Raw genomic sequence first — 18200 nt, forward strand, 5'->3', positions numbered from 1 at the left:
ATCCCAGCCATGACCAAACAAGAGGACGGCCACACCCCCAGGGAGAGGCCGGGTGGGGAACGCGGGGCGCAGCCCTCCCAGTCCAACCCCTTGGGGCAGGGTTCCTGCCGACGCTGCCCTCCAGACCACCCGATCCTCGAGCCGGCCAGACCCACGGACCCGCGGAAGGGAAAGGGGACGGCCTCGCGTCGGCGGGACGGCCGTCGGAAGGCGCCCTCCACGCCGAAGCCGTCTTCCAAACACCCCAACATGGCCCGGGGCGGCAGTCAGAACTGGAGCTCCGGGGAGTCAGACGGGCGGCCGGAGGAGCAGACGACCGAGGATACCGGGTGAGCCGGGGGGTGTCGCGCCGGGCCGGGGCGTCGGGAGTCCCGGCCGAGAACCTGTCGCCGCGCCCCAGCCCACCAGGTCCAGGCGCCGCCGGAACCTCCGCGAAGGTTCTGGGCCTTTGTGGCGTCACTGTCTCCTTGCGGAACCTTCCGCCGGCGCCGAATAAAACCCGCCGCGGAGGAGCCGGCGGCTCGAGTGCGGCGGCGCCGGGCGCGGAGGTCGGCCCGGCGCGGGCGGACGGGAGGGCGGGGGCGGCGGCGGCGGCGGCGGCGGCGGCGGCGGCGGCGGCGGCGGCGGCGGCGGCGGCGGCGGCGGCGGCGGCGGCGGCGGCCGTGACCGTGACCGTGACCGTGACGCGCGGGCGGGCGGCGGGGGCGCGGGCCGGGGGCCCGGCGGGGGCGTCCGGGGCGCGCTGACCGTCCTGCCCGCCCCACCCCGCAGAGACAAGATGGTGAAGGAGACCCAGTACTATGACATCCTGGGGGTGAAGCCCAGCGCCTCCCCGGAGGAGATCAAGAAGGCCTATCGGAAGCTGGCGCTCAAGTACCACCCAGACAAGAACCCGGATGAGGGCGAGAAGGTGCTGGCCGGGCTCGGGGCGGCGCGGGCCGGGCTCGCGCGGGGCCCGCCGTCAATTATTCAGCCCGCAGCTCGGGGGCTGTGAATTATTGAAGGCGGCGGGGAACCCGAGCCACGCTTGTTGATGAGGCTGTCGCCAGGTGCCGCGAGCACCCCGCCGCGGGGCAGGGCCGGGCCGGGCCGGGCCCTGGGGTGGCCCGAGGCCGAGGGGGCGCGGCGCGGTCAGATGGAGGGCACTTCGCCGAGCCCCAGGCTCGCCGGGCGGAGTATCGGGACTGGTGACCCCTGGCGACTCTCCGCTCGGCCCATTCATTCCTCTGTTCCGCTCCACAAGTGTTTAGGGGGCGCCTCTGAATGCGGGGGAGGGCCGGGACGGAAACGTGAGGGCCCCCGTTCTCCTAGGGTTTACGGACATTCCTCTAGGAAAGGCTGCCAGCACGCAGGGAAACTGAGGCACACGCGATCAGAAGTTGTGTTCCTGCTGGGAAGGACTGGATTTGAGTTAGTCTTGTTCTGGTTTTCCCTGTTGATGCACAAGCCTTGGAGATGAATTTCTTTAATCTGAGCTAGTACCTTGGACATCCCGGTGTCCCTCTGGAGAATAGCTGACTTTGTCCTGTGTGCCTATGTCCTGCCCGATCAAGGTTGTCAGACACTGAATAATCACCTTTTCTTTATTAGGCAGGGACATGGAGATCTTTAACCTGACATCATTTTATATGAACATTCTGGGTTTTCTGTGACCGATGACCCGCAGTTGACCTTAAGGACCAATAATAGGCTAAAAAATGCTCTGCATACATAAATGAAAGGCCTAAATGAAACTTTTTCATCCTGTTCATAGGAGAGAAGAATCAACCTGCTTTTTATGCCCGAGGCTTGTTACCCACCAGAGCAGGTGTTTAGAAGGATGAGGCATTTATCCTTGGGAAAGCTTATTGGCCTTCTCACTCCTCCTCTGACTTCTTGCTGTTGTCTTATTAAACTTGGGATGTCCTGGATGGTTGTTGGGAGGTGGGGTTTTGTAGTAGGTGATAGTGATGACACTTGGACCACTTTTGAAGCCGTAGTTCACTCCTCTAGCACTTAGACTTGCCCGAAACAGCGCCAGTATCAAAATACCTGTCTGTGGGAGCGTTTGCAAGCTGGAGAAAGCTGCCTAAGAAGGTTGGCTGGGTGGCAACAGTGATAGAATGTTTATATTTAGCCACATGTGCCGAGTGTGGCTGTCACAAGTTTAAAATGCTTTCCTGTAAGACCATTTGTCTGTTACTTGTGTTCTTTCTCATCTATATTTAGGTGGCTTACTGTAGCTTTGAAAGTCACTGGCTTTTTATGTAGTGTTGGTGATTCATAGATTTGCTCCCTATATTCATTGTAGGCTGTTTCTGAGAACATCCTTTAAGGAGAGCACAGCCAGGCTTCTAATTTCACGTTTCAGGGGCAGCGTGTGGGACAGCCTCTGACCCCGGTTCAGGTCAGATCTCAAAGCTCTGTTCAAGCGTAAATCATGGCTGTGTGCCTGCAGTTGGAGTGAGTCGGCTGCTGGTGTTCTGAAGCTTTTTTTAAAATTAGACTTGACCAGTAATACATTTCTGTAGGTGTTGCTTTGCATATATGTATACCTATCTGAGCAGAGATGGTTGATTTGTTTTAAACTAATATTTATTACCAGGTATTGAATTAGTGTCATGTAAGTGAGACTCTTGGTGTCTGGCAGGTCCCTTTCAGCTTAGAGGGAGGTAGGGGAGGGGTTCTATGATGTTTCAGGAATACAGTACTTCTCTCTCCCCACCGTCCATGAAGGGGATAAAGCCCTTTAATTTAGTTCGCAGCTAAAACTTCTTCCAGGGGACTGCCTCTGACCATAGTGTGAACCACTTGTCCTCAACCTCCTTTAATTATGCTGCCCATATTCCCCAGAAACGAAAGGGGTTGAGGAGACTGGGGACAGAGTTTGTAGAAACTCTACTATAGGTTGCCTAGAGAGGACTCATGTGTTCATTCACCAGATGCCTCCTTTCTGGTCCTTCTATGTACTGGGCACAATGTGTCGGCCTTTGCTTCTTTGTGCGAGCCTATTTGGTTCTTGTCTACTTTATCTGCCATAGGCGGGACCTTTTTTATTTTTTTCCTGCTAAGTTAGTCACTGTACTAACGTCTCTTCAACAATAGACTAACCCAGTCCCTTGCTCCTTGCTCCGGGGCCACTGAGAAGGCTGCTGGGGTGTTGGCCTTTGTTTTGGGCCCTGTTGTCCTGTGTTGCTAAGCACTGGGTGCCTGTGCTTGTTGTCAGGTGCTCTGTGTGGAGTCTCTACTTTTCTGCAGCTGGTTTTCTGAAAGACACACAGGCAGTGTGTCGGTAAGCGAGTCCCTTTCGGGGGCCGTGACTGAGGGGGTAGAGTCGTGGCTGTTAACCCCAGCCAGCTTTGGAGATGAGTTTGCTCGTTTGGCCAATTTCATTGTAGCTTTCAGTTTGAATGACAGACGTTCAAATTCAAAAATATGAAGAGGGCAGCACTGTACAGGAAATGTCAGGATATTGAGGAAAACCCACCATTATACATGACCCTCACTGCTGTGGCTGTGCTTCCTTCCAGCCTTTTCCCAGAGTGACTGTATACAGGCATCCGGGCACATAGGTCTTTTTCCCCTCACCAGTTAATATTTTACCATCAGTGCTTTCCCAAGTTGCTGCATAGTCTCCAAAGCCATTTTTCCAGCTGCATAATAATCTTATTAAAAGTCCCGTGGCAGGGACTTTGCTGGTGGCCCAGTAGTTAAGAATCTGCCTTCCAGTGCAGGGCATGAAGGTTGTTGGATCTTTGGTTGGGGGACTAAGATCCCACATGCCACAAGGCTGTGAAGCCCACACGCTGCAGCAGAGACCAAAGGAAAAAAAACAAAGCAGTCCTATGGCAGATTATTACTGTCTGAAAGGTGAGCTGGACAGAGTACTAATCTTCTGCTGTGAGAGTGGGGTCAGGCACGGACCTGAATTAGACTCTGGAGTGCTGAGACCCCCGGGGTTGTGGGAGCCCCATGCCCTCCTGAGATCTGGCTTCTGGTTGAATGCCACAAGGAAAAGGGCATTCCTTTTCCGTTGTAGATTAATCACCTGTTCTGGTAAGTGCAAGTGTCTTTTCAAGTATCCATAATATTTGGTGAGTGTTTCTAGCGGACATGAAGTGTATTTACCTAGTGACTATTTACCTAGTGAATATACTTCCCTAGTATATGTACCTAGTGAATATACTTCATGAAGTGTATTTACCCAGTGCAGACCCCAGGGACTCTCTCAGGGCAGCCTGGCCTGATTGCTTTCTGATCTTCCGTGCCTTGCATCTCATCCCTAAACCTTCTTTTTCTGCTGTGGAAAGGAGTAGTAGTGAATGCTGCCTCTTTCTTTACAGAAATTGTGTGCAAGAATCGATATATCGAAAGACCTAACTACCTTGAGTATGACTTTGATATCTCTGAGACAGTTTTTTAAATTACTCAGTTGTTAGCTATTACTTATTAGCTATCATCGATTATTTATTATTACTTATTAGATCTCCATCCAGGATCTGCAGTACAGGAGAAAACCTAGTGTCTGTCATTTCCATATTTATATATTCAGAGCACTTTTTTCCCTGTATGCTTTCTGGAGCCATCTACAATAGGATGTTTATATAGACATCTGTCTCACAGACTAAACCATACCTCTGAAGAACCAAGACTCTATCTCATTTATTCATTTCTCAATTCCCAGAATCGAGCCATTCATGTAACAAGTATTTCCCAAGTGCCTTCTACATGCTCGGCAGCGTTTTAGGCTTGGATATGCTAGTGGACACAGCTGACCTAACTCCCTGTCCTCGGGGAACTGACATTGCAGTGGGGGACACAACCCCTACAGTAAGTGCTCAGGTGTTGGGGAACAGTGAGGAGGCCAGGAGAGCCCAAGCAGAATTTCAGGGAGCTGGAGGCAGTGGTGTCAAGTTGAGCTTGTAGATGAGAATAAGAATTAGGTTTTCCTCCAAGTGAAATGGACCCCTTGAAAGGCTCGAGGCAGAGGGTTGACATGATTAGCTGGCAAGTTCTGGCTGCTGGGTGCAGAAGACTGAAAGCTGGGCTGAGGGTGGAAGGTGGGAATCCACTAGGAAGTCACTGCTGTTAACCAGGCCAAAGAGGGTGGCCTGCGCCTGGGCAGGCAGTGGTGGTGAGAAGGGATGGATTTTGGATGTTTTATAGTGATTTATGTTAAAAACTTCTCTGTATCTACAGAGAAGACAAGAATGGTACAACAAACATGTGTTTCTTTCACCCACTTTCACTGATTATAAATATGTCGCCACATTTGCTTTCCCCATCTCTATTACTATTATCTGCTAAAGCTTTTGAAAGTAAGTTGCACACATCATAACCTGTCAGCCCTAAATGTTTCTCCTGGGGAAAACAATATCTTTTACATAACCATAATTATGTAAACCATAGCCAGACTCCTCTATCCATGGGATTTTCTAGGCAAGAATACTGGAGTGCCATTTACTCCTCCAGGGGATCTTCCCAACCCAGGGATAGAACCGGCATCTCCTGCATCGGCAGACGGATTCTTTACTACTAGCACCACCTGAGAAGCCCCACATAACCATATTATAGTTATCAAATTAACATTGAAAAATTATCCAATTAACATTGAGAAAAAATTCCTGTTTTTCCAGTTGTTCCAATGTCCTTTGTAGCCATTTTTTTCTCCAGTGTAAGATTCAATACAGAATCCAATTCAGGGTCACATGTTACATTTAGTTTTCCTGCCTTTTAGTTTTGCAGTGTGTGTGTGCATGCATATAGTCACTTCAGTCGTGTCTGATTCTTAGTGAATGAAGTCACTTCAGTTGTGTCTGATTCTTAGTGACCCCATGGACTGTAGCCTGCCAGGCTCCTTAGTCCATGGGATTCTCCAGGCAAGAATACTGGAGTGGGTTGCCATGCCCTCCCTTAGGGGATCTTCCCAACCCAGGGGTTGAAACCGGGTCTCTCATGTCTCCTGCATTGGCAGGCAAGTTCCTTACCACTAGTGCCACCTGGAGTTTTGCTACTTCAGTTTGGGTTCTCTGATTCTTTCTTACAATTGGATTACAAAATACATTTTTGGCAGACTTGGGTGTTTTGTCTGTCTTAGGGCACTGGAAATAGACCTTTGAAGGTAGCATCAGAAGGATTTGTTGACAGATGAGATGTGAGGGAGAGGAAATGAGGTTTTGGCATTGCCAATAAGTGAGATAGGAGGGAGACTGCAAGAGGGGAGGGACTTTGAGGGGCCATCAGGACAGTATTATGCATGCTGTCTGCAGCCCGAATGCAGAGTGTTGCTCACAAGATGTTTGTAGTTGAATTTCATGCTAGCGAACTAGGAAAGCAGCCCTCCTGAGCTGGAAAGCCAGCAGTATGCTGGGAGCTCTGGGCCTTTTCTGGTTGTAGGTTAAGCCCTGGCCTGGTCTTGTGGCATCTTAGTTCTGCTCCACTTCTTCCTGTCTGGTGCAGCCTGAGGAGGCAGAAAGTCCTTCCTACCGCTCTGTATCCTTTCCCTCTGCAGAGAGGCAGTGGTCCTGCCTCTCATCCTGTAGTAATGCATGCCCTATGTATCCCACGCTACAAGGGGATTGAATGGCAAAGTCAGGTTCCAAATAACATATAGACCCACCAGTTTTGGGGGGTTGGATGCAGAATCCCTTTGTTACTGCATTCGTATGGTGAGTTTGCTTCATAAACAACTCAAACCTTCTCTCTCTCTTTAATCTTTTTTTTTTTTTTCTTTTAAAGTTTAAGCTTATATCCCAGGCATATGAAGTGCTTTCAGATCCAAAGAAAAGGGACATTTATGACCAGGGTGGTGAACAGGCCATTAAGGAAGGAGGCTCAGGCAGCCCCAGCTTCTCTTCTCCCATGGACATCTTTGACATGTTCTTTGGTGGTGGAGGACGGATGGCTCGAGAGAGAAGAGGTAAATAAAGACGTTAAGCCAGTTTTAGTTTCCAAATTGTATGTGTTACTGGAATCAAGAGGGATCTTGCCTTAGAAGGGTGTAGTTCCCGTGTTTGGGAAATCCTTAACTTTAAGTGGTTCATCACTTGCCTAGTATCCAGGCTACCCCGAGTCTCTTAGTACAGCTAGCAGTTAATTGCCTGACACTCTCCCAACCCCACATATAAAGGAGCAGATGGTGAATTCCCTGGTGGTCCCGTGCTAAGGATTCCTCCCTTTTACTTTTGGGGCTTGGGTTCAATTCCTAGTCGGGGAACTAAGGTCCCCCAGGTGGTGTGCTCCACCCCACTCCGCCCCCACAGAGGAGCAAATGGTGGTGAGGAGGAAGGAGGAAGGTCAAGATTACCTTGCCCTCCTGTTCTCTCCTGTTGGGGTCAGACTCCCAGTGTCCTAAGAGCCGTGATGCCAGCTCCTGTGGTTAGTGCCGATGACTCTGCCGAGTGCGCGCCTCCTCCCTGAGTCTCCTGACCCGGGTGGGGCCAGCGGGCTGTTTCTGGCTGGTGTTCTGCCATGCAGAGTGCAGCCTCATTTCCTCAGCCTCCTCAGGAGATTGTCTGGTAACAAAATTCACCTCTTGATGTTTGAACATCTTTGTAAAAGAAACTACCTTGCCCATCTCTTCAGAATGCATTAGGACTAGCAGCTTCATCCCCAGAGGTGAAAGAGCAACGTAGCTCTTGGTGGAATGGCCCCAGGGCTCTGTTTTTGAACTCTGGGGTTTGTTCTTCCTAATTTTTCTATCTCTTACCTCCTGACAGGCTCTAGCTGTCACCTCTGACTGTTACCAGTGGTCTCTTATAGCCCCCTTGCCCTGTCCAGCTTGCAGCTGGTGCTCTGCTTTAGACCTCAAAACCAGATAGATAGCCAAGCTTATTACAATCCTAAATGAAATCAAAATAAACCAGCTCTGTATTGAGGTTTAAGAAGGGTGGTTTGGTGTCAACAAGAGGCCCCTGGATGAAGAAGGCTATACCGATTCTCACATTATAATTGACTTTGGGCTTTGACCACCTTGGCTGTCAATTCTGTGAATATAGTGTGCTAAAAATCACAAAGTGTTTATTAGGCAAAAATCTTTACCCTGTTGTCTGGGTGCATTGCCTGCTCATATAATTGACGGTGTGGATGTGATTAAAACCTTTGGGTATCCTCTTGCCCAGCTCTCACTGTCTTGAGATGAACAACTTCACACCCTTAATTAAGTCCTCTCTCAAGGTTGACAGCGAATAACCAAGGACAGCATCTCAGTCCTTGACATGAGGACTCCTCTCAGTCCATCTCTCAGACCTCGAGAGCCCTGTGGGCACCAGAGGGGGACCTGATGCTCTGGGTCCTGAGAGGCTGGGATGGCACCAGAGCAGACAGATGCCCTCCCTAAAGATGAAAGGCCCACTGTCCTGGGTGAACAGACAGGACTTCCACGGATGAAAGAGTTTGCAGTCAGTCACAAGTCACAGAAGGGCTCAAAAAGTAAAGGGCATTATGTTCAAGAAAGAGTTTCAGTTGAAGGTCCAGAGACTGACTGCGTGTGTCATCTGTAAGGAAAGGTCTCTTTTCATGGGGAACCTACTTCACCAGTCTCACTGGTTAACATAATGGGTTTCCTCATTGATCTCTCATTCTCAGATTTGTTCTTAGAAAATAAAGATGAAACGTCTTTGTTGACATCTATAAATGATGGAATAATTAGCCCATAGCTGGAAAAGGTATTAGTTCTCATATTGGCAGAGGGCCAGAAGGTGGGCCAGGTATAACTGAAGCTTTGCCTCCCCCAGGGAAGGGAATGAATGACAACGGGCACAGTCCGAGTCTCTGGAGACTTCATAAAACTAAAGGTCATATATGTGGTATTTAATACAGTGATATATTTGATACAGTATTGCTAATTGGTTTCTTTCTCCTCTGTAAGGCAAGAATGTGGTACATCAGTTGTCTGTAACTCTTGAAGATTTATATAATGGAGTCACAAAGAAATTGGCTCTCCAGAAAAATGTAATTTGTGAGAAATGTGAAGGTAAGGATTCATTTCTGAATGAATCTCATAGTTCTGGTTCCTCAGATCTGAAAACAATTCTTATTGTTTTACAATTCAGAGAAAAACAATTGATCTTTTCAAATATGAAGGTCAGAAATTACAAACAGATGGCCTGAGGGCCAAACCCATTTTATTTGGCCCTGTACATTTTTTATTTGGATTGCACATTTATTTAATGTGTTGTCAATTATTTTAAAAATATAAAGATGAAGATAGTTCACCCAGCCCTAGGGGTCAGCACACTTTTGCTGTAAAGGGCCAGATGGTAGATATTTTGGGCTCTGTGAGCCATACTGTGTCTGTCATAACTATTGAACTCTTAATGCAAAAGCAGCCATAGACAGGAAATAAACAGATAAATAAACAGATGATGCACCTGTCTAATAAAGATTTATTTACAAAACCATGTAGCCGGCCATAGTTTACTGTCCTTGACTTAAACGTAAATGTAATTAGCGTGGGTTTTTAAAATCTAATTTTTCAAGAAAAGTCAGATCCAGTGACTTCATCACACGCTGTCCCACAGAGAAGTGGCTGGGCTGGGTAGCTGTTCCTGTGGGCAGGGATGTGTTCTCCAGCCTCCACGGTCACGTGTAGGCATGGGTGTTTTTCCACGCTGGGGTGGAAGAAAATAGTTGGTGACATTAAAGTGATGAATTTGCCTTGGCACAGCCAAAACCACAAATATTTGCGATCGCATGTTAATATCTGGATATTGTCTGCTTGGCTGGAATCATCCAGACTCTCCCACATGGCTTTTTATGACTGTGAATAGAATTCAAACCACAGTGTCCAGTTTCATGGCTCATCACCCTTCTGTGGTGGCATCCAGCAGAGCCTCTTTTAAGGGAAGAGTACAGCCTCGTTCCTGTCTCCCCGCAGGCGTTGGTGGGAAGAAGGGGTCTGTGGAGAAGTGCCCGGTGTGCAAGGGGCGAGGGATGCAGATTCACATCCAGCAGATTGGGCCGGGCATGGTGCAGCAGATCCAGACCGTGTGCATCGAGTGCAAGGGCCAGGGGGAGCGCATCAACCCCAAGGACCGCTGCGAAAGCTGCAACGGTGCCAAGGTCGTCCGAGAGAAGAAGATTATCGAGGTGCATGTGGAGAAAGGTGAGGCAGCACCGCACGAGCACCCCAGGCTGGCAGAAGTGCCCCTCAGGTGCTGAGTATGGAGCATGCAGGTTAGGCATCAGGGAGAGGAGCCACAGCACAGCTGGTGTTTAGATACCCTTAGTGTGTGCCATCAACTCTTCCAATCCAAAGCAATTTCTTTTTAAGGTTTTCTGATGCTCCGAAAGTCACTTGACCTTGATTTTGGAAAATTGCCCTCCCTGGCAACTTCTTTTTAAGGTTTTCTGATGCTCCGGAAGTCACTTGACCTTGATTTTGGTTAATTGCCCTTCCTTGCAATTCTCAAACCATCCTGTAGAGTCATTTGGAGTGCTCTTGCTAATGGCTTTTGTCGTGCATTGGTTGTGAGAGCTCACGTACGTCTGCATAGCTGTGCATCCCTTTCCTCCACACATTTCCCCTCTGTTGCAACAGATTCTCCCAAATGCAGCACCTTACCCCTGCTATTCATTTTGCCAGGGGCATCATTTTAAGGGCTTTTCCCCTCTTAGCTACTCCCCTGATTATTTTGTGTCTTTCTAATCCAGAGAATATATTTTAGGTGAGAGATGAGACCAAAGTACACAGTTCAGTACCCAAACCGACACATAGGTTGAGGGACTTGGCCCTGTGCCTGGGTGCACACGAGACTTGTTAGAGCGCTGCTTGTGCATCAGGAAGCGGACGTTTGTTCACAGCCCGCTGCCAGCTGTGGTGTCGGGGCCTGGCAGACAGTGCACGGATGCACCGTGCTCGAGGTGGCAGCCTCGTTTCCCATTCTCCCTGCTGTACGCTTGGCTGAGGACGCAGGATGTGTGGAGGGGAGTGGGCCTCTTTGTCAGTGGTATTCCAGCCACCACTCCCAGCCCCAGGCCCGCGCAAAGTTGGGAGGTTTGACGAGTAAAGAAACCCCCAAAGGGCTCTGTGAAGCCTTCTTCAGAAGCTTTGTTGAAAGTATGGTTTTTAAGAGAAATGGCTAATCAGAAAGGGATGATGTTCCATAGGTATGAAAGATGGGCAAAAGATACTATTTCATGGAGAAGGAGATCAGGAGCCCGAGCTGGAGCCTGGTGATGTCATAATTGTGCTTGATCAGAAGGATCATAGTGTCTTTCAGAGACGAGGCCATGACTTGATCATGAAAATGAAAATTCAGCTTTCTGAAGCCCTTTGTGGCTTCAAGAAGACGATAAAAACACTGGATGATCGAGTCCTTGTTATTACATCCAAATCAGGTAATGTTTCAAATGTGTGTTTCGTTGTAGTTCCTCTGTTTGGCCCGATGATCCTGGCAACTTAACCTTGGTTTCACATTCAAGTTAGTGTGACTTGATTTTTTGTAAATTTAAAGTCATCAGTAGAGACTTGTGAATTTTGTGAATTTCTTTTACAGTCTGCTTGAAAAAAACTTCAGAGTTGGAATCTCTGGGGATCTAAAATTCTACCTGGAACCTGCCAATCTGACTTAAAATTTTTTAAAAATTAACTTTTGTGTAATAAAACACAGCTAATAATAGGTGTTTTTTTCCCCTATCACGTGGTGATCTGTGCTGATTCATCCACATTCCTCTAGCCTCTCTGCTGTTGATTACATATAAGACATTTTAAAATAGAATATTCCTGAAAAATGCCATCACCTGCCAGCTTACCGTTGGTGGCATCTAGAGAACTGCTTATCTGCACACATGCACAGGAGCCGGAGGGAGCTACCTCTGAACCAGAAGGATTCTCACGGGCCTGAGAGCTCAGCCTGCCAGCACGTGTCTAGATGTCAGGCTCCCGGCTCCCAGGAGGGCTAATGCTCACTGCAGCTAGGGCCTCAGAGCACCTGCCTGGAAGGGGCTGTGGGGAGAGGGGAGAGTGACCAGGCTGGGACCCTCGACTTGAAGCTGCCTGTGAGTAGCACTTCAGGTCAGTTGTCCATGTCAGAGAATGTCCAGATGGGTGCAGTGGTGGCTGAGCCACCCGGATGCTCGTGACCCCATCACTGGCCATGAGCAGTGCTGTTCTGGTCCCCTCACTGCTGGGGAGTCTAACTTTTCATGTGGGCATCTGAGATTTAAAGCTCGATGGGATGGGTTCACGGCTGAGCTTGGAGGTAACCAGCCAGTGAGCCTGTCCAACAGCAGTGGAAATAATCAAGACCCTGCAGTCCAGTGGGGTAAGCCACCTGGTCTCCCCAACCACCTTCCGGGCCTTTGCTTCCTCTGTATCCATTTCTCTCTTTCCTTTTCTGGCCTGTTCTCTTTCTCTGTCACTTTCCTTTTTGGCTCTTTCTGTTTCTTCTTTCTCTGGGTTATAAATGAAATGGAATTATATGCCCCAGTCTTGATCAGAGGTTTTCTTTTGTCTTTTACGTTTTATTTGGAAACAATTTCAAACTTAACAAAAAGTTGTGAAAATAAAAGTAGCACGAGGCCCACCAATACATGATTTGCCTATTGTTAAAATTTTACCAGTTGATTTTTTGTTCTGTGTTTGCACATAGATCTACTTAAGGATTGAGGGAAAGCACCGCACTATAATACAAATATGCATGAAAAACTTAAATACAACATCTTCCTTTAGATTCCATTTGTAAGCCTCCTAAGGTACCCAGTTCTTCCCCTCACTTGTGTAGGAGAGTTTGAGGATTGTAGTTTGCACAAAGCCCTAGGTTGTGAGTGGGTTGTGTGCCCAAGACCCCTGGTATCATGTCCAGTGTCCCCTAACATTACCTCAACCCTGATTCCAGCCCTTCTGGAAATAGGAGCTGGGTGGCATCTTTGGGATGCTGTGTGACTTCTTTGGGAAAGCTCCCTGGAGCTGGGACCCGTGCCATGGGATGGGAGCCCAGGGCTCCTTGCTGCCTCCCAACTAATCCCAGCCACAGGGACAGGAGAGAGGAGGCGAGCCCCAGAGGGAAAGAAGTGGTAAACCCTGAGAAACCCATTTCTTTGCTTAGTTACAAGGGGGGCAGGGTGTCCAGAAACCCTCCTGCTGGAGATTTCGCTTGTTTTTTCTTTTTGACCATTTGTGGGTTTTTTTTTTTGAGTCCTCCCCTTTTCTTTTCAGCTCGTCTTCTGTTGTTTTGGCTTATTTCTCTTTCCTTCATTCATTTCCTCTTCCTTCCTGTGCTATTGTATTGCCTTCCTCGCTAGAGCCCCTTAGGCTGTCTTGAAAATGGCTGAGAATCTGGAGGTTAGAGAAAAAAGTGCCTTAAGAGCTTCAGCAGGTTGGGATCCCCCCACCTGAAGGTGGAGCTGTACCTCACAGAAGAGCCAAGTCATCCTCTTCTCCCTGTCTTATATGTGGTTGTCCATACTTGGTCCCAGGGTTTCCTTGCCCTCAGTGAATTAAAGCAGAAGCCTGAGGAGCTGTGCTGAGAGCAATGAGAAGTGACACCTGATAGGAAGAGAGAGAAAGCTATTTAAAAACAAAATGAAAACCATGACAAGCCCAGTAGCATGGGGCTGTTTGGCTAAGGCTGCCATCAGCAGCTCTAAGGGCCCTGTGTGAGCCGTACAGCCCTGTGCTGAATGACCCCCAAGGAGAGAGTCCTCCGCACGCTTTATTTTGAAAAATTCCCATGAGATACTTCGAAAGATCTCCTCTGCAGAGCATTCATCCAGGAGAGTGGGATGCTGAATAAATAAGGGTTTGCCCCCCGCCGTTCATATTTTTTCCTGGGTATTTATTTCTTTACCCATTTTCATTACTGAGCTGAAAGGCATACTTTAAAAAAAGAAACCCTTTTATCTCTCTTCATATTTGGAAGGAAAAAATATTTTTAAATTTGGAGTGAACCAAGTGCTCTGGTGGAGAAGGAAATGGCAGCCCACTCTAGTACTCTTGCCTGGAGAATCCCAGGGACAGGGGAGCCTGGTGGCCTGCCGTCTCTGTGGTCGCACAGAGTCGGACACGACTGAAGCGATTTAACAGCAGCAGCAGCAGCAAGTGCTCTGGGGGTGCTGAGCTCCCATGATACCTTCTGAAAAAGTGTAGAAATGTAAGACCCAGTGAGTGCAAGCCAGGCCAGCTCTGGTCCACGGGTGTGTGAGGAGACCTCTGTGCCTTTTGAGCTCTCCTCCCGGGCTCCTTCGAGGCCAATTCCTGCTCCAAGCTCTGCTCGAGTCTGTGAGGAGGAGAATCTCCTCCCACTCATGGGAAAGTCATTTTGTAATATCTGAAGAGGCAGGCTAACATAATAGCCCTGTTTTCCCAAACTGAGTGTTGATTCCTAGTTCCCGTCTTTACACCCGCTTTATGATGGAGGCTCCAGCCCCTCTCCTTGCATACACTGCAAGAGCCCGGCACATGGACCAGAGGGTCCCACTCCCACCCTCCTCTCACCCCCTTCGCCCAGCCAGTTCCTCTGACAGGGACCATTCTGCCCGGGACCAGCTTTCTAGTCAGATGCTCCATGACCCCTGCTTTAGCCTCCTGCGCTAAGGGGGCTCGGGCCTGCCCCAGGCTCCAGGCCGCTGTCCATCTTCCTATTTCATAAGTAAGCCTTTTTTGTGTGTGTGTGTGACAGGTGAGGTGATAAAGCATGGGGACCTGAAATGTGTACGTAATGAAGGAATGCCGATCTACAAATCACCTCTGGAGAAAGGGATTCTGATCATACAGTTTTTAGTAAGTGCCTGTATGTGTGTGTGTGTTATTCCCATGGGGCATAAAATTAAATGCATTAATTGGGAAGGGAAGAAACAACTACTCTTTCCCACCTCACCCGTCACAGGTTATTTTCCCTGAAAAACACTGGCTTCCCCAAGACAAGCTTTCCCAGCTGGAAGCTCTGCTGCCTCCTCGACAGAAAGTCAGGGTTACAGAGGACATGGATCAGGTGGAGCTGAAGGAGTTTAATCCCAGTGAGCAGAACTGGCGCCAGCACAGGGAGGCCTACGAAGAGGACGATGACGGGCCGCGGGCCGGAGTGCAGTGCCAGACGGCATGACGCGGCCCTGTGCAGCGTGGCCTGGCGGGACTAGCACATCATGAATGTAAAGTTGGCACAATGAAAAATGGCATCGCTTTAATGGCCTCATGTTTGGGGAGTCCTGTGTATATGTTCAGCATTCTCAACTGCTGAGTGTCTTTTGGTTTTCCTTTTGTTTTTCTTTTGGTTGTAACTTAAGTTATAGCGTAATTTATATTTAAATGTTTTAAGTGTAAATCACCTCTAGTCTGCATATGGAATCTGTTTATTTACATTTTCAGGATACTTTTGAGATGCCAGTGAACGCATTGACACTTTGTGCTTCTAGTGGCTTTGACATAATTCAGTTCCACCAATAAAGCACAGCCCAGACAGTAGCACTCAGCCCCCGAGCAAACCTCCAGACGCGAAGTGGGTGTCCTGGCCCATGTCCAGCTCTGCAGTTTCTTCCCCTCTGCACCTGCCTCCCAAGGCAAAGTTATGGAGGACATGATCTCAGGGCTGCTAATGTGACATTTCTGAATCTAGATTCTAGATGGTTCTCCTCAAGAATAAAAGCACATCTGTGGGCTGGATTTGGCTGCAGTGCCTGGCTCACACTGAGTGGGCTGCAGGGCCAACTTGGTTCCTACTGTCTTATGCCCTTGAGTGTTTGGAGTGGGGTGGGTCTGATCATCTCTCTTGGAAGCTTCCTCAGCGTTCCAAGCCTTGTGGTGAGAACAAACGAGTGTTTTAAATGAAACACTGATGAAACTATTTGCCTGCGACCCCTGCACCTTGCCTTTTGTTGTTTTCTGTTGACAGCATTTGCAGTGCTGTCCCACCAAAGTGCTTTCTTGTAAAAATGAAACCATCCACATCCCCAGCAGCCTTAGTGCAGCGACAGAAGCCGTGGGAGATGCTGGTGACTCAGCCCTGTGGCACAGCCAGTTTCCCTGCCTGACCAGTGACCCTGGATGACTTGAGGCTCTGGGAAGGCAGGGGACATCTCAGTGTTTTCCACCTCATTCTCCCAGATTCAGCTCCCTTCCAAAGGATGGATGGTTCATCTCCTTGTACAGCCATATCACAAAGGGCTTCCTGCTCAAGGGATAAAGTTTCACTGAGAACTTAAAAGTTCTACTCTGGACTGCAGTCTGTATAGACTACCACTGTATATGATAACTTGTTCGGAAAGATATTAGTTACTTGTTTACTCCTGGCAGGTAGACTACAATATAAATTTAGATTCCTCAGCCTTCAGCCGTTACTGCTCCTTTTTTTCATATAACAGTCACAAAGAAAACCTGCTGCCTTCTCAGCTGCTGGGTTAAAGCAGAGGCCACTTTTCAGATCCACCCTTACTTGGTCATATAGTACCTGCAAGTCTGACTCAGACCAGGGACCTCCCCAGGAGGGCCAAACGGCAGATCAGACCCCCGGCAGGTAGGTTCAGCGGATGGACCACTCTAGCAGAACACTGCTGGCTGGTGGGTGGGCATGATTTACCCAAGATAGGTACAGGAGCAGCCTGCCTGTCCCACTTTGACCACTAGTCAAGAAAGAAAGAAAGTCTATTCTTCCAGCTAAGCCTGTATGAAAATCAGTTTACAGATGGACCACAACTCCAGGGTGTTCTGTTTCTGTGCTGTGACTTCCTAAAGAATTATTGCCAGAAAACTACTGTAGTTGATAAGGCAAAATTGCATTCAGCTCCTTGTCATGTAAATGGGATCTGGAGGGTGTTGCTTAAAATTTATTCCACCTGTACATTTGTCACTAAAATTAAAATTGAGCTGGTATGAGACAGATGGTTTTGTTTTTATTTACTTTCATTTCCAATAACCAGTGCTAAGGTGCAAGTTTGCCTCATATTGGTTGATAAAATGGAATGAAGTTTCTACTCTTACGGGGCTTATATTTGGGGTGGGAATAAATACATCAGGCAATGATGACTGCAGTGCCGAATGAGAATAATGGGAAAGGGACCAGGGGAAGGCCTCTTATTGGGAGCAGACACCTGAGAACAACCTGAAAGCAGTGAGACCTATGAAAGTCTGAGGAAGGGACGTCTGAGGAAGGCAGAGGAAATGGCCAGGGCTCTGTGGATGTGATCTCGCGTGGCCTCAGGCTGCAGCATCTTGAAGTGGGGCCTGGGTTCCCAGAGACTGAGGTCAGGTCATGGCAGGGAGAGCACCAAATCCTAACCACTGGACCAGAGTTCAGTGAAAGGGGCCCTGGCCCTTTGGCTTTGCAGAAAAGAATTTCCACAAAGGCGAAAAACAGCAAAGCGAGTGAAAGGCTGGGGGGCGGGGCAGGGTGGGGGAAGAAAGCACGTGTAGACAGATGCATGGGCAGACTCAGAGAAGAGTCCCTGGGTCACACTCTCCTGCAGTCTGAATGCCTTTTAAGGGGCACTTTTTCTGGGTTTCCTTTGGCCAGTCATTTAGAGTTGCCCGGTTCACAGTCCATATTTGGTGTATCTCAGGATCTTCCTCTATGTGTGTGCACACATCTCTTAGCCAAGATGGATTCTACTAAAGAGGCCTATGGGTACAACATCCCTTGACATCCCTCCCCTTTGACCTCCAAGGAGCCTTTCTGTGCATGTGTGGTCAGGGAGGTCTCCTGACTTTGAGAATGAGAAATACGTGGTATGACCAGGGCCCAGCTTCCTCCCTTAATTATCCTGCTCTTCTTGTCTTGCAGTTTCAGTCCACAGGGAATGAATCTCCAACTGCTTTACTCTGGTTGGGGGCCTATCTACTTCCTGCTTCAGTTATAGGAGGGTGAACAAGGCAGAGAGCGGCAGGAGAGGGAAGAGAGGCTGGGCTGGATTTAAGGGTTATGGGGAGTCTGGAGGAAAAGCACGGGGCCTGACATGAAGCATATGAAGTTACGATCAGGAAAAAGCAACAGACTTCGGAGTGTTAGCTACTTACACCTTTCCTGTTACATGCAGACCATGTTTCAAGCGGGCCACTGAGAAAACTGAGGTATAGAGCTCGGGGATGACTGAAGTAGGGCTGGAAGTCAACCAGAGTAGGTACAGGCTTGAGCCTGTAAACATTAAGGCAGCAATACCCACCAGCAGGTTACAGGTTTCTCTGAAATTAACAGGGTGAAAAAGAGTGTGGCATGGAGCATTTTTAATCTACCAAACAAGAATGCTCAGACAGGATTAAAGAATATTCCCACCCAGTCAAATAACCTGTT

General features: G+C 48.7%; 1 protein-coding gene across 1 annotated transcript; it reads left to right on the top strand.

The window, feature by feature from the left end:
• The first annotated feature begins 201 nt into the window (after positions 1–201).
• Positions 202–16789, top strand: DNAJA4 (DnaJ heat shock protein family (Hsp40) member A4). The gene is made up of 8 exons (XM_052659952.1): positions 202–329; positions 772–910; positions 6718–6898; positions 8849–8953; positions 9857–10084; positions 11089–11319; positions 14601–14701; positions 14808–16789. Exons 1-8 carry the CDS (start codon positions 250–252, stop codon positions 15021–15023), a joined length of 1281 nt encoding a protein of 426 aa, XP_052515912.1. The 5' UTR covers positions 202–249; the 3' UTR covers positions 15024–16789.
• Positions 16790–18200: the final 1411 nt, after the last annotated feature.

Source organism: Budorcas taxicolor, chromosome 21 (genome assembly GCF_023091745.1).
Source record: "Budorcas taxicolor isolate Tak-1 chromosome 21, Takin1.1, whole genome shotgun sequence".
NCBI lineage: Eukaryota > Metazoa > Chordata > Mammalia > Artiodactyla > Bovidae > Budorcas > Budorcas taxicolor.